The sequence below is a fragment of the Phascolarctos cinereus genome, unplaced genomic scaffold (assembly GCF_003287225.1).
Source record: "Phascolarctos cinereus isolate Bilbo 61053 unplaced genomic scaffold, phaCin_HiC Scaffold_726;HRSCAF=1367, whole genome shotgun sequence".
Taxonomy (NCBI): domain Eukaryota; kingdom Metazoa; phylum Chordata; class Mammalia; order Diprotodontia; family Phascolarctidae; genus Phascolarctos; species Phascolarctos cinereus.
In genome coordinates this window covers 330,300,207-330,322,384 of record NW_027556098.1, presented here as the reverse complement: position 1 = coordinate 330,322,384, position 22,178 = coordinate 330,300,207, and the positions used below count along the sequence as shown (strand labels likewise).

The following is a 22,178-nucleotide window of genomic DNA, read 5'->3' as shown; positions in this document are numbered from 1 at the left end:
TGTATGCTCCAAAAATTGGGATGCATTGTATGGTAAATGTTCTTTTGCAAAGACTCCTTAAAGTTATTTTTTTTTAAATTAGCAAGGTGAGGAAGGGTAGGAGTGGTATCTAATTTTTAGTGTCAAAAAAGCTAAGGCTTACCAAAATCAAAACTAAAACAGACACTTGGATGTAAAATTATCAGCCAGACCTGTTGAAAAAACCAGCTTCTGGCATTGCTGAAAGGGAGAGTAAACCAATGGCCATAGTGGTAACTTAATTATTGGAGGACTATTATCATTTTGTCATTTGCAAATTTTTCTTCTAGGCTGTTAAACTAGTCTTTTACTTAGTAGTCTAGTTAGTAGTTTGAAATCAAAGGCTCTCAATTTTGTCCATGGGTAAAATTCAGGGGTTCATGAATGTGGGTGGGGAAAAAAAACCCCTTAAATCTTTATTTTTACCAGTCTCTAACTGAAATATATTTAAAAACACTATTCTGAGAGAGTCCATAAGCTTGCCAGCCTACCAAAAAGGGTCTACGAATCCAAAAAAGGATAAGCATCTGTTTCATAATGTAAAATAATATCAGGAAAAATTCAACAATATTTCCCCCCCAACTTTCTACCAAATTTGTTTTTATACTTGGTTTTTATTTGTAGCTGTGGTGGAGGTAAGAAAACGAAAAATTAAACCTCATATTATTGAGAATTGACCTGATTTAAAACTTAAATTTACACCTTTTTTCTGCTTAGGAAATCAAGATATTTGTGACCTGAGAATCTTATTTATATTTACACCCCCCCATACACACACCCTCAAATTCTCTTTCTGTTGATTTGCATTTGTAATGTTGGACATTGACTTTAAACATTTTGTTTCTTTACAGATGAGTGACATTTGCAAATAGCTCATCCAAGAAGGGGAATAATATAAATTGCATTCATATATTTCTTAGCTATGTCCCTAGGTGTCTCAGTACCATAACTGAGAATAACATTGTTTTCATTCTTAAGTGTTGATTTGTTATTCTATCAAGTACCTGCTTTTATCACTTAGCCAAAGGGTTTGTTAATGACTTACCATTTGTACTCTAGGCATGGAGAGGCCTATTTTCTTGTGTTCTGTTGTTGCCCCCCAGTGGCAAGATTAAGAACTACAGTAGGATGCTGAGGAAAGGAGCTTAAAGATTTTAGAAATAAAAACTGATTACCCCTATTGTATGTGTAGCAGGTTGAAAATGCTTATAGAAAATAACAGGTCTAAAACAATGGAATTGTCTTTGGCACTGAGTAAGCAGTTAATAAATGCTTTATAATGGTAGCCTTGAGTTCTGAGTTAACAAGGTGGAGACCATTGAAATAATGAATGTATTTTTCTTGAATTTTTCCACTCCTTAATTTTAACTGTGGTATTTTTTAATATTTAAAAATATTTAAAATTGATTTGTATGGAGAAAAGGTAATTGGATAATTGGTACCCACCTTTGTCTTAAAAACTAGCTAGGTATGACTTTATAACATTTTAGGCGTGTTTTATTTGTTGAACTTAAGTTTTAGCTCATTCCATTTAGTATCACAAATACTGCAATTCAGCAAGCATTTTAAGTATAATACATCATGCTGGTCTACAAATGAGTGAATGACAGGGTCCTGACTTTTCCCATAGGTCATTTTCTGTCATATCATAGAATTGAAGCCTCCAGATGTCTTATAGTTTATTTAAATATTGGCTGCTTTGACTTGTCCTAATAGAAAATCTTTTTGCATGTCCTCTTCCTTGAATCTTTTTAGCTTTCTGTCTGGAGGTCTATAGTACCTAGTAAACTCTTTGTCACATTCTTTCTTGAGGAACAGATGATATGAGAAATTTGTTTTGGATACATATTCCATGAAGACAGCATACCTGTTCATTGGTCATGTCCTGTCAGCATGGTTGCTTTCTAGCCACTCAGTAAGGTGTCACTGATCAAAGTATGATGCCACTTCTTCTTCTGGTCAGCAATGGATTTCCTTATTCCTGGTGGCCCCTTTTCCTTTTCAGTTTCTGAAATGTGGAAACAGCTGCTTCTTACAAGTCCCAATTGACCCAGAGACTCATACGTCTTATAGTTTGTAACTGTTCAAAGGTCCCTCTTCTTTTCCTCCTCTGGCGGATTTCTGTTTCTCTCTTAACTCTGAAGCATCTCTTTCATTTCCTACCTGGATTAATTTTCTTTTAATTTGACAAGAAACATTTGGTCATTTCTGCCAAGTTGGATAGTAGAGATGCCTTTTTGGGGGCCTTTCATCTTTTCTTCTAGGATTGAGACCAATTTGTACTTAGCATGCAAAATTGTTTTCTTGTGGAAGAACCACAGCTATAGTACTTCAGATCACTGGAATGAAGAGTTCACTTACTTTTCGTTCTTGCTGAGATTTATAAAGGTTTTGGGGAACTGTGTCTTTTTGTAGTAGGTTTGCTTCCTGTGGTGTGAATGTTCTTTAAGTAATAGATTTCTTCTTTCTATTTTTAGCCATTACCTGTTAGCCTTCTGAAGTATTCCAACCTTTCTACTTCTTTCCTCCTGGCTGAATGAAATGGCATGCTTGGCCATTGATGCTCTCTCCACTGGCTTGTGTAGAAAGTAAAAATGGTGGGGCAGCTAGGTGGTGCAGTGGATAGAGCACCAGCCATTGGAATCAGGAGGACCTGAGTTCAAATCCAGCGTCAGACACATAACACTCACTAGCTGTGTGGCTCTGGGCAAGTCGCTTAACCCCAATTGCCTTGCCAAAAAAAAAAAAGGTAAAAATGGTGCAGTTATTTTAGATCATAGATCTAGAGCTGGAAGGGACCTGAGAGGTTACATAGTTCAACCGTTTCATATTACTACGTAGAAGACAGACCATGATTTTTAGTTCAAATTACAATACCTGCTTCAGAAATGAAGTTGCAAACCAAAAGAAATTCTTTGTATGTATTTTGTGAAAGAAATGAGTGTTACATGAGTGTTACATGACTTTTGGCCCCTGCAGGTACACAAAATGAACTTTGTCACTAGTATTCTCTTTATTGCTACAGCTGCTGCCTTGGTCCAAGAGCAGTACTGCCCTACTTCTACATAGTTGATGCTTTTGTCTGTTTTCTTTTTCAGTTTTCTTAAAGACAATATCCTATTCTTGAGAGAAAGCTTGGCAGTAGAGAAAGGGCTGATTTGGGGGTAAAGAAGACCTGAATTCAGTTTCTCATTTTGACATTTATTATCTTCATTTCATTACTCTTGGTCGGTGATTTAACCTCTCAGTATTCCAGACATCCAGCTAAGATGAGTTGTTGATTTGTAACAGTTGTGAGTGTTCACTACACAGATTCAGATATCTTAACAAACAAAAAGTCCTCTCTGTTTTCCTTAGTCCTTTGTGAGTGACTTGTGATTTGGGCCTTTTTGCTTCAAGTATTTCGTTGGAAGGAACTGTTGAAGTTTTAGCTAATTATTTAAATCCTTGCCACATATTAACTCACTTAAGCCTTCTCATTAATTTAGCAAGCATAGATTGTATGTCAGTCACTGTGGTAGGTACTGGGAATATAAAGACAAAAACTAAATAGGCCTTGCTTTTAAATTTTATTGGAAATGGAAATTGGAAATATATTGATAGAAAACTAAATACAGAAAAACATATGCAAAGTATATACCAAATAATCTCCTAGGAAGAAAAGGTAAGAGCAGTTATAGGTATCAGGAAAGGCTTTCTGTAGGAGATGGTACTTCAGCTGAGTTTTGAAGGAAGCTAGGGGTTCCATAAGGTAGAGGTGAGGAGGGAATGCTGGGAGATAGCCTTTGCAAAGGCAGAAAGATAGAAAGTGGAATGTCATGTACAAGGAACAGCAAGCAGGCCAATTTGGCTTACATTGAGCAATTTAAAGAAAATAAAATCCACTAAGCCTGTATTTATGAAGCAGGGCTTCTTAACCTGGAATCTATTTAAATATTCTGATAATCATTTCAATATAACTTGTTTTCTTTGTATTCTTATGTATTTTGTTTTATTCACCTAAAGACATTATTTTGAGAAGGGAGCCATAGATTTCACCGAATGGTCAAAAGGTTCCATGACACACACAAAAGGTTAAGAACCTCTGCTGTAAGGATAGTCAGGTCAACCAGCAGTTATTAGGTGCCCACTGTGTCCAAGGTATTGTGCTAAGGACTCGGGATACAAAGAAAAAGCAAAAAAGTAAAACAAAAAAACCAAAATAAAACAGAAAGGGTACACTGGATTCAAATTATGGAGGATTTAAAAAGGGAAACAGAAAAATTTGCATTTTTTATCTGAGAATCAAGAGGGAACCAATGCTTGAGTAGGGGAGTGAAGGTCAAACTTCTGTTTTTCTTAATAGTATCAGTTTGGCAGCTGTATTGGATCCTTTGAAAAGGGAAGAGACTAGGCCAGTTAGGAAAATGCAAGCTATTACAATAGTCTAGGAGGTATATCAGCCATTTGTTTCACCATGTGCTTGGTTTGTTGTTGTTTTTTTTTCCTTTGAAATCTTAAATTCGGTTTTAACTTAAATTCTGTGTCAAATTATGTCAAGATAATTGACCAAATAATTTCTTAGGAAGAAAGGGTAAGAGTAATACAAAAAAAGTTTAAATTTTTTTTTCTTCCCTTTACTCTAGGACTACTTCACAGTGAAATAATTATTTCTCTTCTCCCAAACCAAAACCCATCTCATAAAGCAAACTCTATACGATTACTCAGTTACCATGCTCCCGTTAACTGTTACAATCTTCCTTAAGTACATAGGTAAGATATAAAATGGTGATGACCTTTTTTTTAATATGCATCTAGGTGATAGTAGTGGATGGAACACTGGTCTTAGAGTCAGGAAGACCTGAGTTCAAATCCAACCTCAGATATTTATTAGCTGTGTGACCTCAGGCAAGTTATTTAACCTCTGTTTACATTAAATTCCTTATATATAAAATGAAGTTAATGATAGCACCTACCTCCCAGGGTTGATATGAGGATCAAATGAGATAATATTTGTGAAGGCTTAGTACAGTGCCTAGCATGTAGTAGGTATTATAGAAGTGCTACCTGTCATTATCATCATCATCATTTTAATTAATATTATTACTATTACTTTATTATTATTATTATTTGCCTACTTAGTGCCAATTAAGTACTGATAATAGAAAGAAAGGCAAAAAAAACCAGTCCCTGCTTTCAAGACAGGATAAATTGGGGGTAGTCTCAGAAGGAATGGACTAAGATTAAGGAGGACTGGGAAAGACTTATTGCAGAAGATGACACATGAGCTGAAATTTGAAGGACACCCACCTCCCCCAAGGAAGCTAGGATGTAGGGGTGAGGACAGAGCATTTTAGATATATGAGGGACAGCCAATGAAAATGCCCAGAGTATTTTCAGATACTTTTTCAGATATTTTCAGATACAGATAAGATAGAGTGTCTTATTCAAGGAACAGCAAAGTAGGTCACTGTCACTGGATCACAGAGTATGTGGAGGGGCAAGAGAGGGGAGAAAGGTATAAGAAGAATGGAAAGGTAGGAAGGGGCAGGGGCCAGATTATGAAGGGCTTTAAAAACCGAACAGAGGACTTTATATTTGATCTTGGAGGCAGTTTAAAGAAGAGTTCTAAAAATGTTTGGAGAAGGAAGAGTTTTTTGGGAAAAGTTTATTGCCTTTCTGGCTAACTACTTTGAAGGGAACAATATTCTCTTGAATATGAAGTATTTGCTTAAAAGCAGCCACCCTACTTGATAATCCCCTTGTTGTGGAACCTTGCCAAATATTTTGTTGTGTGTGTGTGTGTGTGTGTGTGTGTGTGTGTGCGCGCGTGCGTGCGTGCGCGCGCGCATAACAGCATAACACTTCTATACCATCTACCTATTTCCAGGAATTGGTTCTGATTTCAAAGAAGCCCCATCCAAACAAAACAAAAAACAAATACCTTCATTACCTACTTGAAGCTGTAATGACAGACTATTTCAGTAAACAATTTTAGGGGGTGGTAAGGTAGAGAATTTGGTAATGCCAGCTGATTTTGGGGAATATTCATCCTTGATTTTTCTTAAACTTCATGATTACTTGAAAAAACACATTATTGAGGAAACATTTGTGATGATGATTCAAGTCTATAGCTTGAAAAGCTACCCTCAGCTTTCTGTTGGTGGTAGGTGGGGAAAATGTATTTATAATTCCAAAGGGCTTTCTGGATTGAGAGAGCTGAAAGAAACAGCTCTTTTGAAGCATTGGCGCAAAATAACTTGAATTTTGATTGGACTAGTCTGTTCTGAGTTGGTCTGAGGTGTTGCAAACATTTTCCTTCTGGAGGTTTGAAACTGAGTCTTGGACACATTTTAAAATTTCGTTTTATGAATAGAATCATTGTACAGGGGGAGAAGGGGAAGTAATATGTGGAGAAATTACTGGTTGTAGCCAAAACATTACTAAGGTATATAGTAGGATTTTTGGATTTCGGATCTGCATTTGTAATGTCACATATTCATATATAGAAGGAAACAAGTATTTATTAAGTACCTAGTATGTGTTAGGCCCTGTGCTAAACACTTAGCAAGCATCTCATTTTAACCTCACAACAACCCTGAGTGGTAGGTATTATTATTATCCCCATTTTAGAGTTGTTAAAACTGAGATAAACAGAGGTTAAGTGAATTGCCCAGGGTCACACAACTACACAGGATTTGAACTCAAATCGTCCTAACTCCAGGCTCAGTGCTGTATCTACTGTACCACCTAGCTGCTTCATAACATAACTTGTGTTGTCAGTATTGCTATAGTACAGCATGAAGGGCACTTTTTTGGATTTATTATCCTCATATATTTAGGAGTATGCTAATTACAAGTGATTCTTAACTCTTGTGATTACTTTGATAGCTTTATAGTACAAGAAGAATTCCTTTGTTTCAGCTATAACCAGCATAGTTAATAGCTCATGCTTCGGATCCCACAGTATTTGGATGGTTGGTTGGAAGCAGTGTGATTGATTTCATTCATCTGGATTTGGGGTCAGAACACCTAGTTTTGAATCCTGGTGCTGCCACTTAAGCTTTTTAACTTTTGACAAGTCACTTGACTTCTCTGGGCCTTCATTTTTTCTTCTGAAAAATAAATAGGGTTCTAGACTAGAAGGTACTGCTAAAATTTTTATTCTGTCATTTTGTTACATGGCTTCTTAGCTCCGTTATTTTACCTATTCTTTGGCTACTTCATTGTGTTTAGGGAGCAAATACTTTAGATCAACTGTGCAAATTAGTCTTAGCCCTTAATACTACTAGCACCAATGTTGTTTTTATGATTCTGTTGCGGGCTGAGAGGTTGAGAGGTTGTGACCCCTCAAAGACCGGAGTACAGGATGGGTTGTCTGGAATGAATTCACAGACTCAAGCATTCTTTAATTCAAGGTGGCAAAGATTTATTGTTACGCTTTTCAGTGGGCAAGGATTCTCAAAGGATCCTGCAACCCTAGAGAGGTACAGTTAAAGTTTATATAGGATAAAATACAATAAAACATGTGCCCAATATGCTAACTGGGTGAATCAGGGTGGGATGAGTGAGTGGTTAAGGAGAGGTTAGTTCTCAATTGAAACTCAAGATAAGAAAAATCCCATTATTCAAGAGAGTATCTGGTCCCAGACATCCTGGGCCCAGTGATAACAAACAGGAAGAATACTGATCAGCTCTATCTGGTCCTGGAATTTGCTTGACACAGGAAGGGGTGTTTTTAGTTCACTCAGAGCTTAAATGATTATCAAGGGACAGTGTTTCTGAGGCTAGGGAGAAATTGGGGTCTGAGTACAAGCACCCAAACATAAGCACCTAAGCATAAGCACCCAGGCACCCCAACAATTCCATGCTGATTATTATGTATAAAAATCATACTGTGGTTTTTGTCATTAATGTGTCAAAGTTTTTAGATAAAGTCTGCAGTTCTCTCTCTGGACTTTGTGATTAAGTTTATGGGAGAAAAGACAAAGTCTTTGCTTATAGGATTTTTTTTCCCTCAGCCAAGACAAGATTTATTAGAACATCAGTCATATTGGGCAGACTCTTAAGGGGTCTGAACATTAGTGAGCCATTGGCTAGATTTTAAGAATCTGAGCACTTTAATGGAGACAAGATGGACCTTATATACAGAAAGACTGTGAGAATGATCTAGGAGTGGCCAAGTAGTTTGGGGTGACTGGAGGAGGGGTCTAAGGAAGATCTGAATGGGAGTGGCCCATAAACTGGGTTGAACTGAACACCTGGGACCTGGACCATGTAGCCAAGGGAAAATGGAACCTTGTTAGGATTAAGGGTGGGAAATGGCCAGCGGGGCCTTAGGGAGGTAAGACTATGGAGGGCTAGGCTAGGTTAAGAGTAACTAAGAATTGGGAGATTGGGTGTAGCCACAATGAAAGGCCAGTTAATGGGATTGTAGCCTTAGGCTAATGCCAGAGATTTGGGTATGTGGGAAAGTCTAGGGTTTTTCCTTTCTGGGGTCCAGATCCCAACCCTATCATTTCCCCCTCAAACAAGTGAGACCCATAGGCTTCAGAAACTGCTTCCTGCTGGCAAGGGGTGTCCCTGCCTCTGGGGGGGGGGGTCCCAAAGAGGAGGTTGACTGGAACCAATCACAGGCTACATCCAGGGAACAGTGGGGGGACATTGGCTGGTATCTGCTGTTTGCTACCAACTGTAGGTGAATGGCCTGTAGTCTGGAAGACAGATCTGACAGAAAAGACTGCAGGGCCCAGATATGACAGGATAAAACATCCTTAGCTTTGTTTGGATTCAGCTAATTCAGTTTTCCAACCATGCAGTATCAAATCCACCTCATAGCCAAACTCAGGAATTAGCCAGGTGGGTAACATTCCTTTTCAAAGTAACGTAGTAGGGAAGCTGAGCCAGGAGGATCCCATCTTAGACTGAGGCTAAAATTGTCCTCTCAGTTTTTCCCGAAGCTGACTTCCCACCAGTATCACATTCTCTGAGTAGTTGTGGCATTTCTTTTGGATGATGGATTATTGATTATCGATGGATTATTGATTATCGATGGATTATTTTGATCCATCAGACAACTCAAAATAATATCCTATGAGCTTTTACCTCACACAGCAAGTTTCACTAAACACGGCTTAGGAAAAACTTTATCAGGATTTACATCTCAAACTTAAATTTGTCCTGGTGTAAAAAGCCAATCTTTAAGAGATTTCTCTTGCACATTCTCAGCAAGCCATAACTGAAAAAAGCTTTTTGGCTAGTTAAACATTAAAACAATAACCAACAGCAGCCATGTTATTTTAGCGGTAACCAAATTATGAAAAGTTGCTTGACATAATACATGATACAAAAAAGTTCACCAATTTGAAACTTGAAATAAAGCCATTATGAATCAGGTGACTTCAGTTTTGTCAAATTCACTTCCAAATTACTTTACACAGAGAATCAACATCTCATCATTAACAGTTAAAACTACAACTTTAAGAAGAGCACACTTACCCAAGTTCAGGTTCAGAGGCCAGCTTCTTTACCTTGAGCAGGATGTGCTGAACCTGGGTGATGCTTCCAGGCAAAGATTGCCCTAGGGTCCAAGGCCATTGGGTGGAGGGGCATGCTGTATCTGCTGCTTTCCCACCTCCTTCCTTACACAGGTGGGGGAAGATAAAATCAAAGGTGAGGGGTAAAGGGTGAAACTCTCTTCTCCTGTGAGAGGGGTTAACAGATACCCTCTTGACTCAAGGGAAGAGAGTGGGAGAAAAGAGTGACCAGGGTTATAAGGAGTTTCAAAACTCCTTATTGATCAATCACAAAACCTCCAGAATCTGCCAAGATATTTTTAGCTGTTCTAACTTTTCCCTGTAACCTCCATGAAGGAGGATTCAGGGGTATAGAGGGAAGGGAGTAAGTCTCAAGAAACCAAAAAGCAACTGCAGTTTCCCCCAGTTCCCTAGCGCTGAGAGAATTGACAGAATTGGGCATACATCTGTCCTTGTCCTCTATGCTGCGAAGGTTTACCCAGGTCCATGACCTCAAACCGACCCAGTGGACTGAGAGACTGAGAACAACAAGCACCTCTAAAGCCTTGATGCTTAGAGAGCGACCCCAACTGCAGAGCAAGAAAGGGATGGTGGGGGGGGGGGCAGCTTGTATACCTTCCAGTCTTGGCTGGAGAAGAACTTGGTTTAGGCAGTTTCCCCATATGGGCCACCAAAATGTTGAGGTTTAGGAGTGCTGGGACCCTGAAATCACAACACATGAGTACTGTCCAAAAGAAAATAAGCCTTCTTTTAGCCAAAGACAAGGTTTATTAAAGATCTGCTATATTGGCCAGTGTCTTAAGGAATCTGAGCATCTGTGAGCTCTTGGCTAGATTTTAAGAAATCTGAGCCTAGGATGTTTTTAAAATTGTGATTTGAAACCACAAAACTCCTTAATTAACACCATTCTAACCAAATAACTGCTTTAGGTAGATATAACGTGATCATGAAAGGAAATGAGAAAAGCTTCTCTTCCTTTTGTTTGCTTTGGAAATTTCATTTACCACCATTGTTTTAGTTGTCATCACTATGCAAAAAAAAATCTGATATCAGTGCCTTATTTCTCCTCTGACCTCCAGTCCCACTTTTCTACATATTGGTGCAAATGCAACATGAATTGTCAGTTTTGGAACATGCAAAAGTTGAACAATGACGTATTCAGCATGGATTTGTCATATCATTCTGAAGTGCATTGGCTATCACAGGGACAGGTGTTAGCCAAAATTTTATCTCTGTGAGAACAGATAGTTAAATTTTATGAAGAACAAAATCAGTAATGTGAATTATTGAAAGGAGATTTCTATAGACATGCTGCATTTATGTGATACCATGTCAAATTAAAACGACTTGACTATCTCTTTGCAAGGTAAAACTAAATCTATGTATGATATATGGCAAAAAAAAAAAATCCAGACCTTTTGAAAAAAGCTATGGGGAGCGGGGCTAGGCAGTGGGGTTAAGTGACTTGTTCAGGGTCACACAGCTAGAGACTGTCTGAGGCTGGATTTGCACTCAGGTCCTCCTGACTCCAGGGCCAGTGCTCTATCCACTGCACCACCTAGCTGCCCCCGAAGCTTTCTTTTTTCAAAACATTTCTTCTTCAAAAGGAAATTTCAAATGAGCATTTTCCCCCAGTTAGCAAAGATCGTTGATGAGTACGATGATTGATGCAAACTATTTGAAGAATAGGTAGCTGTTATAGACCTATTAATTGGAGAATATAGTGAAAGCTTCACTGACTTCGAAAATCATGACATTACACTTGAATTAGCATTTCAGTCTTTCCTACTTGATATCACCAAAGCACCTTAAAGAACTACAGATGGAATTGATTGAGCTCTCAGTAGATGGTTAGGGGCAGTCAGGTGTGAAGGGTTTTCAAACACCCCCCTCCCCAACTATTCCACCCAAGGAAAAAGAATTTCTTTTTGATCCTGGAGGTAATAAGGGGAGTCCCTGGAATTTGAGTATGGGAGTGATGTGGTCAGATTGGCATTGTAGGAAAATCACCGGTAGCTATATGGAGGATATATTGAAGTGGCAGAGAGACTTGAGAGAGGGAGTCCAATTAGAAGGCAGTAATCCAAATGAAAGAAGATGAGTTTCAATCAATGTGATTAGAGAAAAGGAGACACTACTGGATCAGTGGTACTGAAGGAAATAAACATTTTCAGGCACTGCCAGGGTGCGTGTGTTTTCCCTTCCTTCATTTCTTCCTTCCTTTTTTTTCTTTCTGACTATACCTTTTGGTTACAAGTGAAGATGAGGGATGCAGTTACTGGGTAATGAGTAATGTAAAAATAAAAGAAAGAAAGAAATATTAGTAAATATTTTTTAAATGCACAGAAAAGAACAGAAGGAAATTCAGAAAGGGGCAAAGGCAAGTAGAGCAGTGTTAACTTGTCATGTTAAATTTAATGCACACTTAAACTGTACAAAATAGAAGTGCAGTTTATTCGTCTTGCTCTTGATTTCCATTGCTGCCCAAACAATGGAACTTTGGCATAGCAGCCATTTGCCTAAAAAGATTTTTGTTGATGTTACTTTGTGTAATAGGGTTAGTGACACAAACATTTTATAGAGAAGGTTTAACTATTGCTATTATATTTACTATGTTGTGCTGACCTTGCTTTTTTGTCTTGATGGTTTGCAAGAATTCATTTGTTCAGTACTTTTATTTCAGTTACACCTAGAAAATTGGTTTGGAACCGACTCTATTAATCTTGAAATTGTCATAAACAAATGTGGAAAATAAGGAATAAAATTAACATAAAACCCTCAATCTATTAAAATGGGTATTAAAAAAAATAGATAAAAAATTTCAGAAAATTATTGTCCCCTTCTGAGTCTGAGTGAAGTTCCAATATCTTTTGGTGAAGTTGCAGTCATTGAGTATATTTGAGTATATTTTGTTCTGTTGAATTTTGCTTTGTAGCACTTTGTGCACATCTTTGCATATTTCCTTAAATCTATTTATTGTAATATGGAAGTGCCATACATTAGGATGTAATAAGCCATCCATTCTGTCCTTTGAAAATTTTGTAGTAATTTTCAGCCCCACAGCAACGTAACAGAGTACTCCTTTTCAGCCCCACCAGCATTGTTTTATCATTTTTTGCACACTGACCTTTGTAACTTTTTTGGCTGTAGTTTTAAGGGATTTTAACCATTTTATACATACTTTAAAAAAAAATTTTAAAAATTCCATATTTGGTTTTTTATTCCTTTCTGCTTCATTTGGTGTAATTGGTAGGGTGAATTGAATTGTTACAATTCCTGGTTTCGGTTTTCTCATTTGTAAAATGAGGTTATTAGATTAAATGGCCTCTGAGGCCAGCTTTAGGTCTGTGCCTCTTATGTATGCTTTCTGCTTCTTCTCTTAGTATATAGTATCACTTCAGATGTATTTCATTTAGTAATATGAACTTCATAAAGTATTGAGTTTCCATGCAAGAATGATGGCCTGGATGATATGATTGCCTAGGCCAAAATATAGTATTGAAATTGTTGTTGCTCAAATGATTTAATGTGATATTCTGTAAGGGAATCTATTTAAAACATAATGTAATGAAGATAGCTCATATAATGAGTAGAAATCCTTAGTGCTGACTAAAGGAGCTAACAAAAACAATTCCAAGCATATAAGACCTTAAAATCAAGGAAGAACAGGAAATAAAGAGCCTTTTATAATGACTCACCTGTACAGCTAGCTTTATTTCATATGATTCCTTTTGGGTGTGTTGTTTCATCCGAAAGTGGATTTTATATTCCATCTCCTGTTTCTGTCATGCTTTTTCTCATCTCAGTGGTAGAGTTGAAAGAGCATTGGATTTGGAGGGCTGGTGATCAAATCCCAATTCTGCTGTTTGCTACTATTGTCGTTTTGCACAAGTTCTCTTTGACTGTCGTCTCTAAAATAGGGGAGTTGAACTAAATGGTCTCTAAGGTTTTTTATTACTCTAACTCAGATCCTATAATTCTTTGCATAGCCATATACACAGAATGAACCACCCCTCTTCTCCCCATTTCTGTTTATATCCCTCCCTTTAAGACCCAGCTCGGCCACTATTTCCTACATGAAATTTTCCCTATCATCCCTCTACCCTGCTGTCCGCTTCTCATCACACCCCTCTCCCGCATAAATGTCTCATAGAATTTTGCCTAGATTGCCTGATTCTCCTTTGCATCATAGTTATTTATATTTTGGGGCTATTCCTCCATCCTAAGCTTCTTGAGAGTAGGATTTATGTTATTTTTGTTAACATAACCCAGATATTTCATACAATACATAGATAATTAATATTTATTGGTTTAAGTTGAGGTAGATAGAGAACTTGTCCAATCATAGACCAGATATATTTAATCTTTCTAGTAATACAGAAATAGCAACCTTCAAAGAATCGTGATAAGCATAATATGATCTCTAGATGACTGCTTTGCTGCTGCTGCTACTACTACTACTACTACTACTACTACTACTACTACTACTACTACTAAAGTGTTTGGGGAGAATCGTATTAGTAAGTAGAAGGAATAGCATGAATGATCTCTACTATCACTGTGGTTGAAAAAGTAATTGGTAATAAGGGAAGCCCCTCTCCTATAGATGTACTTCATAAGAGGGATCCACATTGAAGAGCTAACTTAGGTGCTTGCCTCAGTTTACAATTTTATGGTGTAGTTAGCATTTGTAAAGATATTGCCCTGCACATGGTTTCATATGATTTGCTTTAAAGTAGCTTTAATTTCTCTGTTGGGCCCAAGAATTCTCATTACTTAACTGCTTCTTTAATATTGAGTGCCTTTTTCAAAGTACTAGGTACTAAATACTAAGACATGAGCCATATGATATAGAAACTTCTTTAAACGCTGTTTTTATATTTCAGACTTAATACAGTGTACAAATGAGATGAATGTGAACATCCCCCAGTTGGCAGACAGCTTGTTTGAAAGAACTACTAATAGTAGTTGGGTGGTGGTCTTCAAGTCTCTCATTACAACTCACCATTTGATGGTATATGGAAATGAGGTAAGCTGTGTTTCTGGCCATGACTAATTCTCTGTATGTTACCTTGATCATTTCAGTTTGTTCTCTTAATTAGATATTTAGCTTCTAGTAGTCCAGAGGAGTGATAAGGGCCAGAACTGTAGTGAAGAGAAGGGGACAGATATGATAAATAGACATGACAAGATTTGACAACTGAGTCAATATGGAAGATGAGAAAATACAAAATGAAGGTTGGCACTGAGGATGCAAAACTAGGGGATTGGAAGGATGATGGTGCCCTTGATAGAAATAGGCAAGTTCAGAACAGGATAGGTTGTTTGGGGAAAATGATGAGTTCATTGTTGGACATGTTGAGTTTGACATGCCTGTAAGACATGGAATTCTTAATGACAAGTAGGGGCAAGTTGGTAATGTAGGGCTGGGACTCAGAAAAGAGGCTAAGGCTGGACATATAGTTTTGGGAATCATCTGCAAAGAGATAATAAAACTTGGTGAACTGATGAGGTCACTAACAGGAAACAAGAGAAGAGGGCCCAGGACAGAGTCTTAGAGGACACCATGCTTTTCTCCCTCACTGTCCAAATGCTTGGATGATCAGTAGTAGTAGGAAGAGAAGAATGAATTATAGATTCATGAGAGACAGTGCAACACAGTAGAGTCTTAAGAGTCAGGAAAACCTTGGTTACTTAGTAGCTGTGTGTCCATGGGCAAGTCCCTTAAGCTCTGAGCTTCAGTTTCCCTAATAGTAAAATGGGGATAATACCTGTAATATGTACCTTTTTTTGCAGAGTTGTTGTGAGGCTTAAATTAGATAATGTATAAAAAGCACCATGCAAACTTGAAAGGATTATATAAATGCTATTTGCTATTAATAATGAAAGTAAAATCATTAATCATGGACACTTATGGTATAGCCCCCTAACTTTTCAGGTCTCTAATGGAACCAAGTTCTAACAGAAATGACCCCTGAGTACCACTGTCAGAGCACTTGGCCAAGGTATACCACTGGCCTGATTCATTATGGTGTTTCTTTTATTCTCACATATGTTCTTAATTCTTGTATACAAAACAGTGCTTGTTTGGGAAGGCAGTGGCTTAAAAAGAGAGGTTATAATACAGTGGTCTCCATGGAGGTGTTTGGTATCATTTTTATGATTTCCTTTTGAAGAGGTCTAATATGGGTCAGTATACTTGGCTAGGATGCCTGGGCTACTAGGTATATGTTAATTATTTAAAATAGCTTTTTTTCTTTAAAAAAAAAAGGTGTTTTAAAAGTGTAGGTTTTTAGCTAGGTGATTGGCGACAACTTTTTAAAACAGATTTAACTAAATTGATTTTAATAAGGTCTTGTAAGTGGCATAGAATTCCCAATTTCCTATAAAACCTTCAGTGTTTTATATTCTGTGCTATTTTTGTAGTCATGATGCTTTGATAAACATCCTAATGATAGTGAAGCTGCTTTATGTCTTTATAGCTGGTAAATTTAGATCTGAAACCAGTGTATTATATTAGCTGTAAAACTTAAGCTTGTAAGACTTAATGAAATGCTTTAGCCATAAGTTTTCTGATTCTCAAATTATAGTTAAAATAAGGCTGAATTGATAAAATGTGCATTTCTTTTCCTTTCTAGCGCTTTATCCAGTACTTGGCTTCAAGGAACACATTGTTTAATTTAAGCAATTTTTTGGACAAAAGTGGGTTGCAGGGTAAGAAAAACTTGGAATACAATTTCAAGAAAATGTAGTAATGTGATGTTCGTATGTCTGTGTTGTGCCTTCTAGAGAATGAGGTGTGGGGGGGAATCACTTTAGTGATTAGCTGAGACTTTAATTTAAGTAATAAATATTTGTAAAGTGCTTGGCAAACCTTAAAGTGCTATATAAATGCTAATTATTACTAAATATATGTAACATTTTTACAGTTGTTGCTTATTAAAACAAAGGCAGGTAAATATGAAGAGGAAATATGTAAACCACATAGTGAAATTCTAATATAATTTTAGCACTATCTAAAATACCTCTCCACCTTAAATACATGTTTAAAATATGCAATATAACATTACATATTTGTTACTTGATTTTTTTCAATAAAAATTTTAATGGATTTTATAGGACATTTTAATTTAGTTTGTATACAATATTGATTCATTAGGCAAAGTTACTGGTTATATAACTTACTAAAAGGCTGAAACTTTTTCTGCTTTTTTTCAGGATATGATATGTCCACATTTATTAGACGATATAGTAGGTATCTAAATGAAAAGGCAGTTTCTTACAGACAAGTTGCATTTGACTTCACAAAAGTGAAAAGAGGGTAAGTTCAACTTCCTCTTCTGTAATTATTAATATTCCTGTTTTCTAACTATTGGTTAGAAGAATCTTGAATTTCATCATGAAATTGGAGAGTGGAAGAATATGAATCAGGAGAGATGGAAGAAGGATCCCTAAATAGTTGGAGCTAAGAAATGGGGCTTTTCCCAAAGAACAGGGTATAGAGTGTATAGGTGCTGTCAAGTGAGAGATCATTGTTAGTCAGTAGTGATTGGTGGCTCCCTGCTCAGGGTTACTGAAACAGCTGTTGACCTAATGAAATGAGTAAAGAAGTTTGCTATCTTCCCAGGGCATATATCCAAGATGTGATAAAAAACTCAAAAAGCTTGTCCATCTGGGTAGCTACTGCCCCTTCTGGTGACTGTTGTGGACACAATTAATTATACCAGTTATAACTTAGCAATATTGCTAAAGATTATGAAATCTTAGGTAGCCTCAAAACCTTAGGGTTATAGCTGGTATTTTTTGGTTTGTTTGTTTTTTGCTTCTGCCCATTAGAATCAGGAAATTTAGAGAGGAAATGCTTTAGGAAGATAACACCTGTTTAAATAGTTCGTGTCTGAAATTAGATTTGGATTTCTGTACAGTGACTTCAAATAGAGGAAAGACAGGCTCCTGACCAGTGATAGTGTACTTAACAAAGGCTGATAAGAATGTATTTGAAGGACTTGGAAATCTAAAGGGCTTGTGTGTTTCCTAAGCCAGAACAAAAATGTAATTGGGAAGTATTTAACAAAATAATAAAAATACAATAGAACGTAGATAATGTGTAATATATAGTTTTGTCTGCAAATATGCAGCTCACAAGGATCTTTATGTGTGGTTTAATGGAACCATTTCTATTTGGGTTTGACACCACTGGCTTAGATAACTATTAGTTGGCATTGTAATAGAGAAGATTCTTGTTGGGGTAACAAAAGGTTGGACTGGATGGCCTCAGAGGTCCTTCTAACTCAGAGAATGCCTTCTTTGGTGGCATCTATTACCTGGATTGCATACTTTTGCAAATTTCTTATAGTGTGTGACATCAAATGATAAATGTTAAGTTTCAGAGTTGTCACATTTTAAAATCAGTAAGAATTCTTTTCTTAAAAAGGCATATAAGATAGCTAATTTTTATATAATACTAGTTGAGCTCTTTTGCCTTGTTCTTTAATAGGTATATATTGTTTTTATCCATTTAGAAAGTTAGAGATCTTGAATACATTTCTCATCATCCTCCAAATGTAGGTTTCTTGGCATATGAGTTATTTTACGCCTGGACCATAAGTTGTTGCCTTAGATAATGTGATACACTTAGGAGAAGCCATTAATGTTAGTAAGATTGCAAAAAATGACAGGGCACTAGTTTGTAAGTAGGTTTTGGCCTGTAGGCAATCTGACCCTTGACAAATCAGCCTGAACCTGGAAAGTATTCTGTTGTCCTGATATAAACCATGAGTAGGAACTTAATGACTGCTGCCTTCTCAGACAACTACTATAGTAACCTTGGGAAATAGATGTGTAATATGTGGATCTACGTTACTGCCATTAACCACAGTTGCTGAGAGTTAGGAACTGCCAAGAGAAATTGTGGAAACCAGATCTGTCTAATGGTAATGTGTGAAGCATAGTTTTTCTTTATGCCAAAGACTGATCTGCTTAAGGTTAAGGGAAGGTTCTGGGAAAATCAAATATATAGAGTATTGCTAGTATACTTGAGTAAACTTTTCTAACCAGATTGACTAATCAAAAAAGGAATTTTCAGCATTGTTTTAAACTTTTAATGGAATTTATCACAGCCATAAATTCTGGAGGAAGTTGGGGAGAATTGAATTATCCAATTAGGAAAGTAGGCTATCCCATTTTTTTCCCAGGTGAAATGTAAATATTGTTATTTCTGTGTGGCTTTGCTAATAAAGTCTTGTCTAAAGCATTTAAATTATTTAATACCGTTTTGTTAATAAAAATTGATCACTTGATGATAACACCTGGCTGAGGTAGATAATGTTTTGGCATTTTTATTTGGTCTAGACCACTGATTCTTAGCTTTTTTTTTTTTTTTGTGGACCTCTTAGGCAGTCTGGTGAATCCTATGGACCCCCTCCAGGGATTATATTTTTAAATAATTGAAAGAAATGCTGAGTCTCAGAGATGAGTAAAAATAAAGATGTATTTTTTTCTTACCTAAGCTCATAAACCCCTTGAAATCTGTCCTTGAGTAACCCTCAGGTGGTCCACGGCCCTTAGGTTGACCCCAGGTTAAAGACCTTTAAATTACAGTTTCACAGGTAGAAGAAACTCCCTCTAAGAGGAGATATCAGCAACTCTTCTACAAGTGAGTTTTTAGAGAATTGCCAGGGACAATGAAAGATTAAGTCACCCCAGTACAGAATTACAAAGTCAGCATCCCAAGAGATGGTGTTTGCACTTGGTTGTTCCTGGCTGTCAGACAGTTAACATTTATTAAATGCATACTACAGGCCAGGTACTGTGCTGTGCTGGGAATATAAAAAGAAACAAAAGACAGTCCCTACCCTCAAGGAGCTCACACTCTGATTGGGGAAACAGTATGTAAAAAGCTGTGTGGAAACAAGGATATCCACACACAAAGACACACGCACTCGCGATAAATAGGAAAAAATTTAAAAGAGGCAAGACATTACAAATAAGAGGTATTGGAAAGACTTCCTGTAGAAGATGGAGAAAACTGGAGACAGGCTCTGTCCACCATGTCTACACTAATAGTGTCTTATTACCACTTTTACAGTTGAGGAAAGAGAGGTGCAGAAAACTTAAATGATATGCCCATGGTCAAACAGCAAATAAGTAGGGACTCAAACCCAGGTTTCCATGTGTAGTGCTTATTTTTCTGTGCAATATGGTATTTGAATATACTAATTTTCAGTGCGATATACTGAAGCCTAAAGACTTGCCACATGCAGCAAATATGCATATGAACTTTTAAAAATATCAATCATTAATATTGAAGTTGTGTGCCTCATTTTATACCTACTGTCTGACACATCTTTGTAAATAGTTGGAAAACCATCTAGTCCTCTAAAGTCATTAAGTCAAACATTGATTTAATTAAGTACTTACTATGTGCCAGGCGAAGGGCTGAGGACTGGGGTTACAAAGAAAGGCAAAATCACAGCCCTAGCCTTCAGGGAACTCCTATTCTAATGAGAGACAACATGTAAATAACTAGGTACATGGTAGATATTTTTTAAAATTTATTTAGGTAATTTGAAAGGAGAAGGCATAAGCAGCTAGGAAACTGGGAAAACCCTCCTTCAGAATGTGAGATTTGAGCTGAGCCCTGAGGGAAGCCAGGGTTACTAAGAGACAGAAGCAAGGAGGCAGAACATTACAGGCATGGGGCCCAGTGAAAAGGCACAGATGGAAGATGGAGTGAAGTGTTCAAGGAACTGCAAGTGAGCTAGTATAGCTAGACTGAAATATGTGTAGGGGGAAAAGATAAAAAAAAGACTAGAAATGTAGGAAGGAGTCAGGTTATGAAGAGCTCCAAATGCTGAAAACAGTACTTTATACTTGATCTTTAATCTGTTAGGGAGTCATTGAAACTTACCAAGAGGAAAAGTAGATGGGGTCAGACCTGCAATTTAGAGAAATTGCCGTGGCTGCAGAATGGAGGACAGATTGGATTAGAGAGAGACTTGAGGCAGGGGCACCAATTTTGAGACTATTGCATTAGTCCAGGCAAAAAATTATGAGGAGCCTGAACTCAGGTTATGGCTGTATGAGTGGAGAAGAGATGTATACTATTAATGTCATAAAGGTAGAAATGGCAAGATTTATTATAGGATTGGATATATGGAGAATGAAAGGTAGGAAGACACCAAGGTTGCTGTCTTGGGTAACTGAGAGGATAGTGATGCCCTTGAAAGTGATAGCAAATTTGGGGAGCTAGGGGTTTTTGGGGCAAGATAATAAGTTCTGTTTTGGATGTACTGAGATTTTGATGCTTACGGGATATGAAGTTGTCCAAGAGGCTGAGATAATAGAGCTGAATATATAGATAGAGAATCATCTGTATATAGATGATGATTAAATCTGATCAGATCATCAAGTGAGACAGTATAGAGTAAAAAGAAGCCTTGGGGCATATCCTTTCACTTCCTGAGAGAGTGGCATGGAGGAAGAATCAGTAAAAAAAGACTAAGTAGTAGTCAAACCAATAAGAGGACAAATAAGAGAATAGTAGTGTCATGAAAACCTAGAGAGGAGAAGACTATTCAGAAGGGGATGGTGATGGACAATTTCAAAGGCTGCAGAGAGGTCGAAGAAGACCAGTTTTGAGAAAAAGCTATTACATTGTGGTCATCATGTAAATTGTTTTCATTTGCTTAATTTGCTCTGCATTAGTTGATTTAAATCTTGCCATGTTTCTTATTTCTTTATATTCATCATTGTTTATGGTGAGGTAATGTTCCATTACATTGATGTACCACAACTTATTTAGTCATTTCCCATTGGATGGACACTTGGTTTGCTTCTAGTTTGTTGCTATTACAAAAAGTGTTTTTATATTTTTGTATATTATTGGATTTTTCTGTCTTTGGCTTTGTTGGGGAGATATACCTACCTAGTTGTGGTACCCTTGGATCAAAGAGTGTGTATAATTGACTTTTTTTAGTGTTATTGTAACATTTTCCAGATTAGTTGAACTACTTTATAGCAATAGCATTGCATTCTGCCTCTGCCTGTCTTCATACAAGCTTTCCAACATTTGTCATTTTTTCTTTTGTCATCATTTTCATTCTGTTGTGTGTGTTGAAACCTAAGAATTCTAATGTACATTTCTCTTAATTAAGATTTAGAACATTATTTTATGTAGTACTTCTTAGCTTGATTTCCTCTTTTGAAGGTTGCCTTTCTGTATCCTTTGACCCTTGGGAAATGACTTTTGTTCTTATGTATTTGTATCATTTCCCCTTCCTTCTTAGATATCATACCATTTATCAGAGGTACTTGTGACAAAGATTTTTTTCTTCATTTATTTGCTTTTCTGCTCCTTCGTGAGCTTTTCTAGACATAAATTTTTCTTTTTCAGGGAAAGGGCAAGGACTGTCTTATACTTATTTGTATCCACATAGTACCTTGTACATGGTAGGTCCTTACTATTTGTTGAAACTTTGCAAATATGTTCAGTTTTTCTTTCTTGATGGTCTAATCTATAACGTCTTTATCAGAACTACACATTATTTAGTTTTCTTCTTTTAACCCCTTTGACTGCATACCTGGAGTTATCTTTGTAAAAACAACCAGATATTTGGTATTCTAAATAATATGGGGATCATTTTG

General features: G+C 36.9%; 1 protein-coding gene across 16 annotated transcripts in view; it reads left to right on the top strand.

Moving 5' to 3' along the window:
• Positions 1–22,178, top strand: part of PICALM (phosphatidylinositol binding clathrin assembly protein) — a 125,709-nt gene that overhangs the window by 25,715 nt on the left and 77,816 nt on the right. For all 16 annotated transcript variants that reach the window (XM_020993685.2, XM_020993693.2, XM_020993700.2 and 13 more), the window contains exons 2-4: positions 14,420–14,562; positions 16,172–16,247; positions 16,752–16,854. In XM_020993685.2, the coding sequence (XP_020849344.1) occupies positions 14,420–14,562; positions 16,172–16,247; positions 16,752–16,854 (322 nt within the window). The remainder of the gene's footprint in view (positions 1–14,419; positions 14,563–16,171; positions 16,248–16,751; positions 16,855–22,178) is intronic.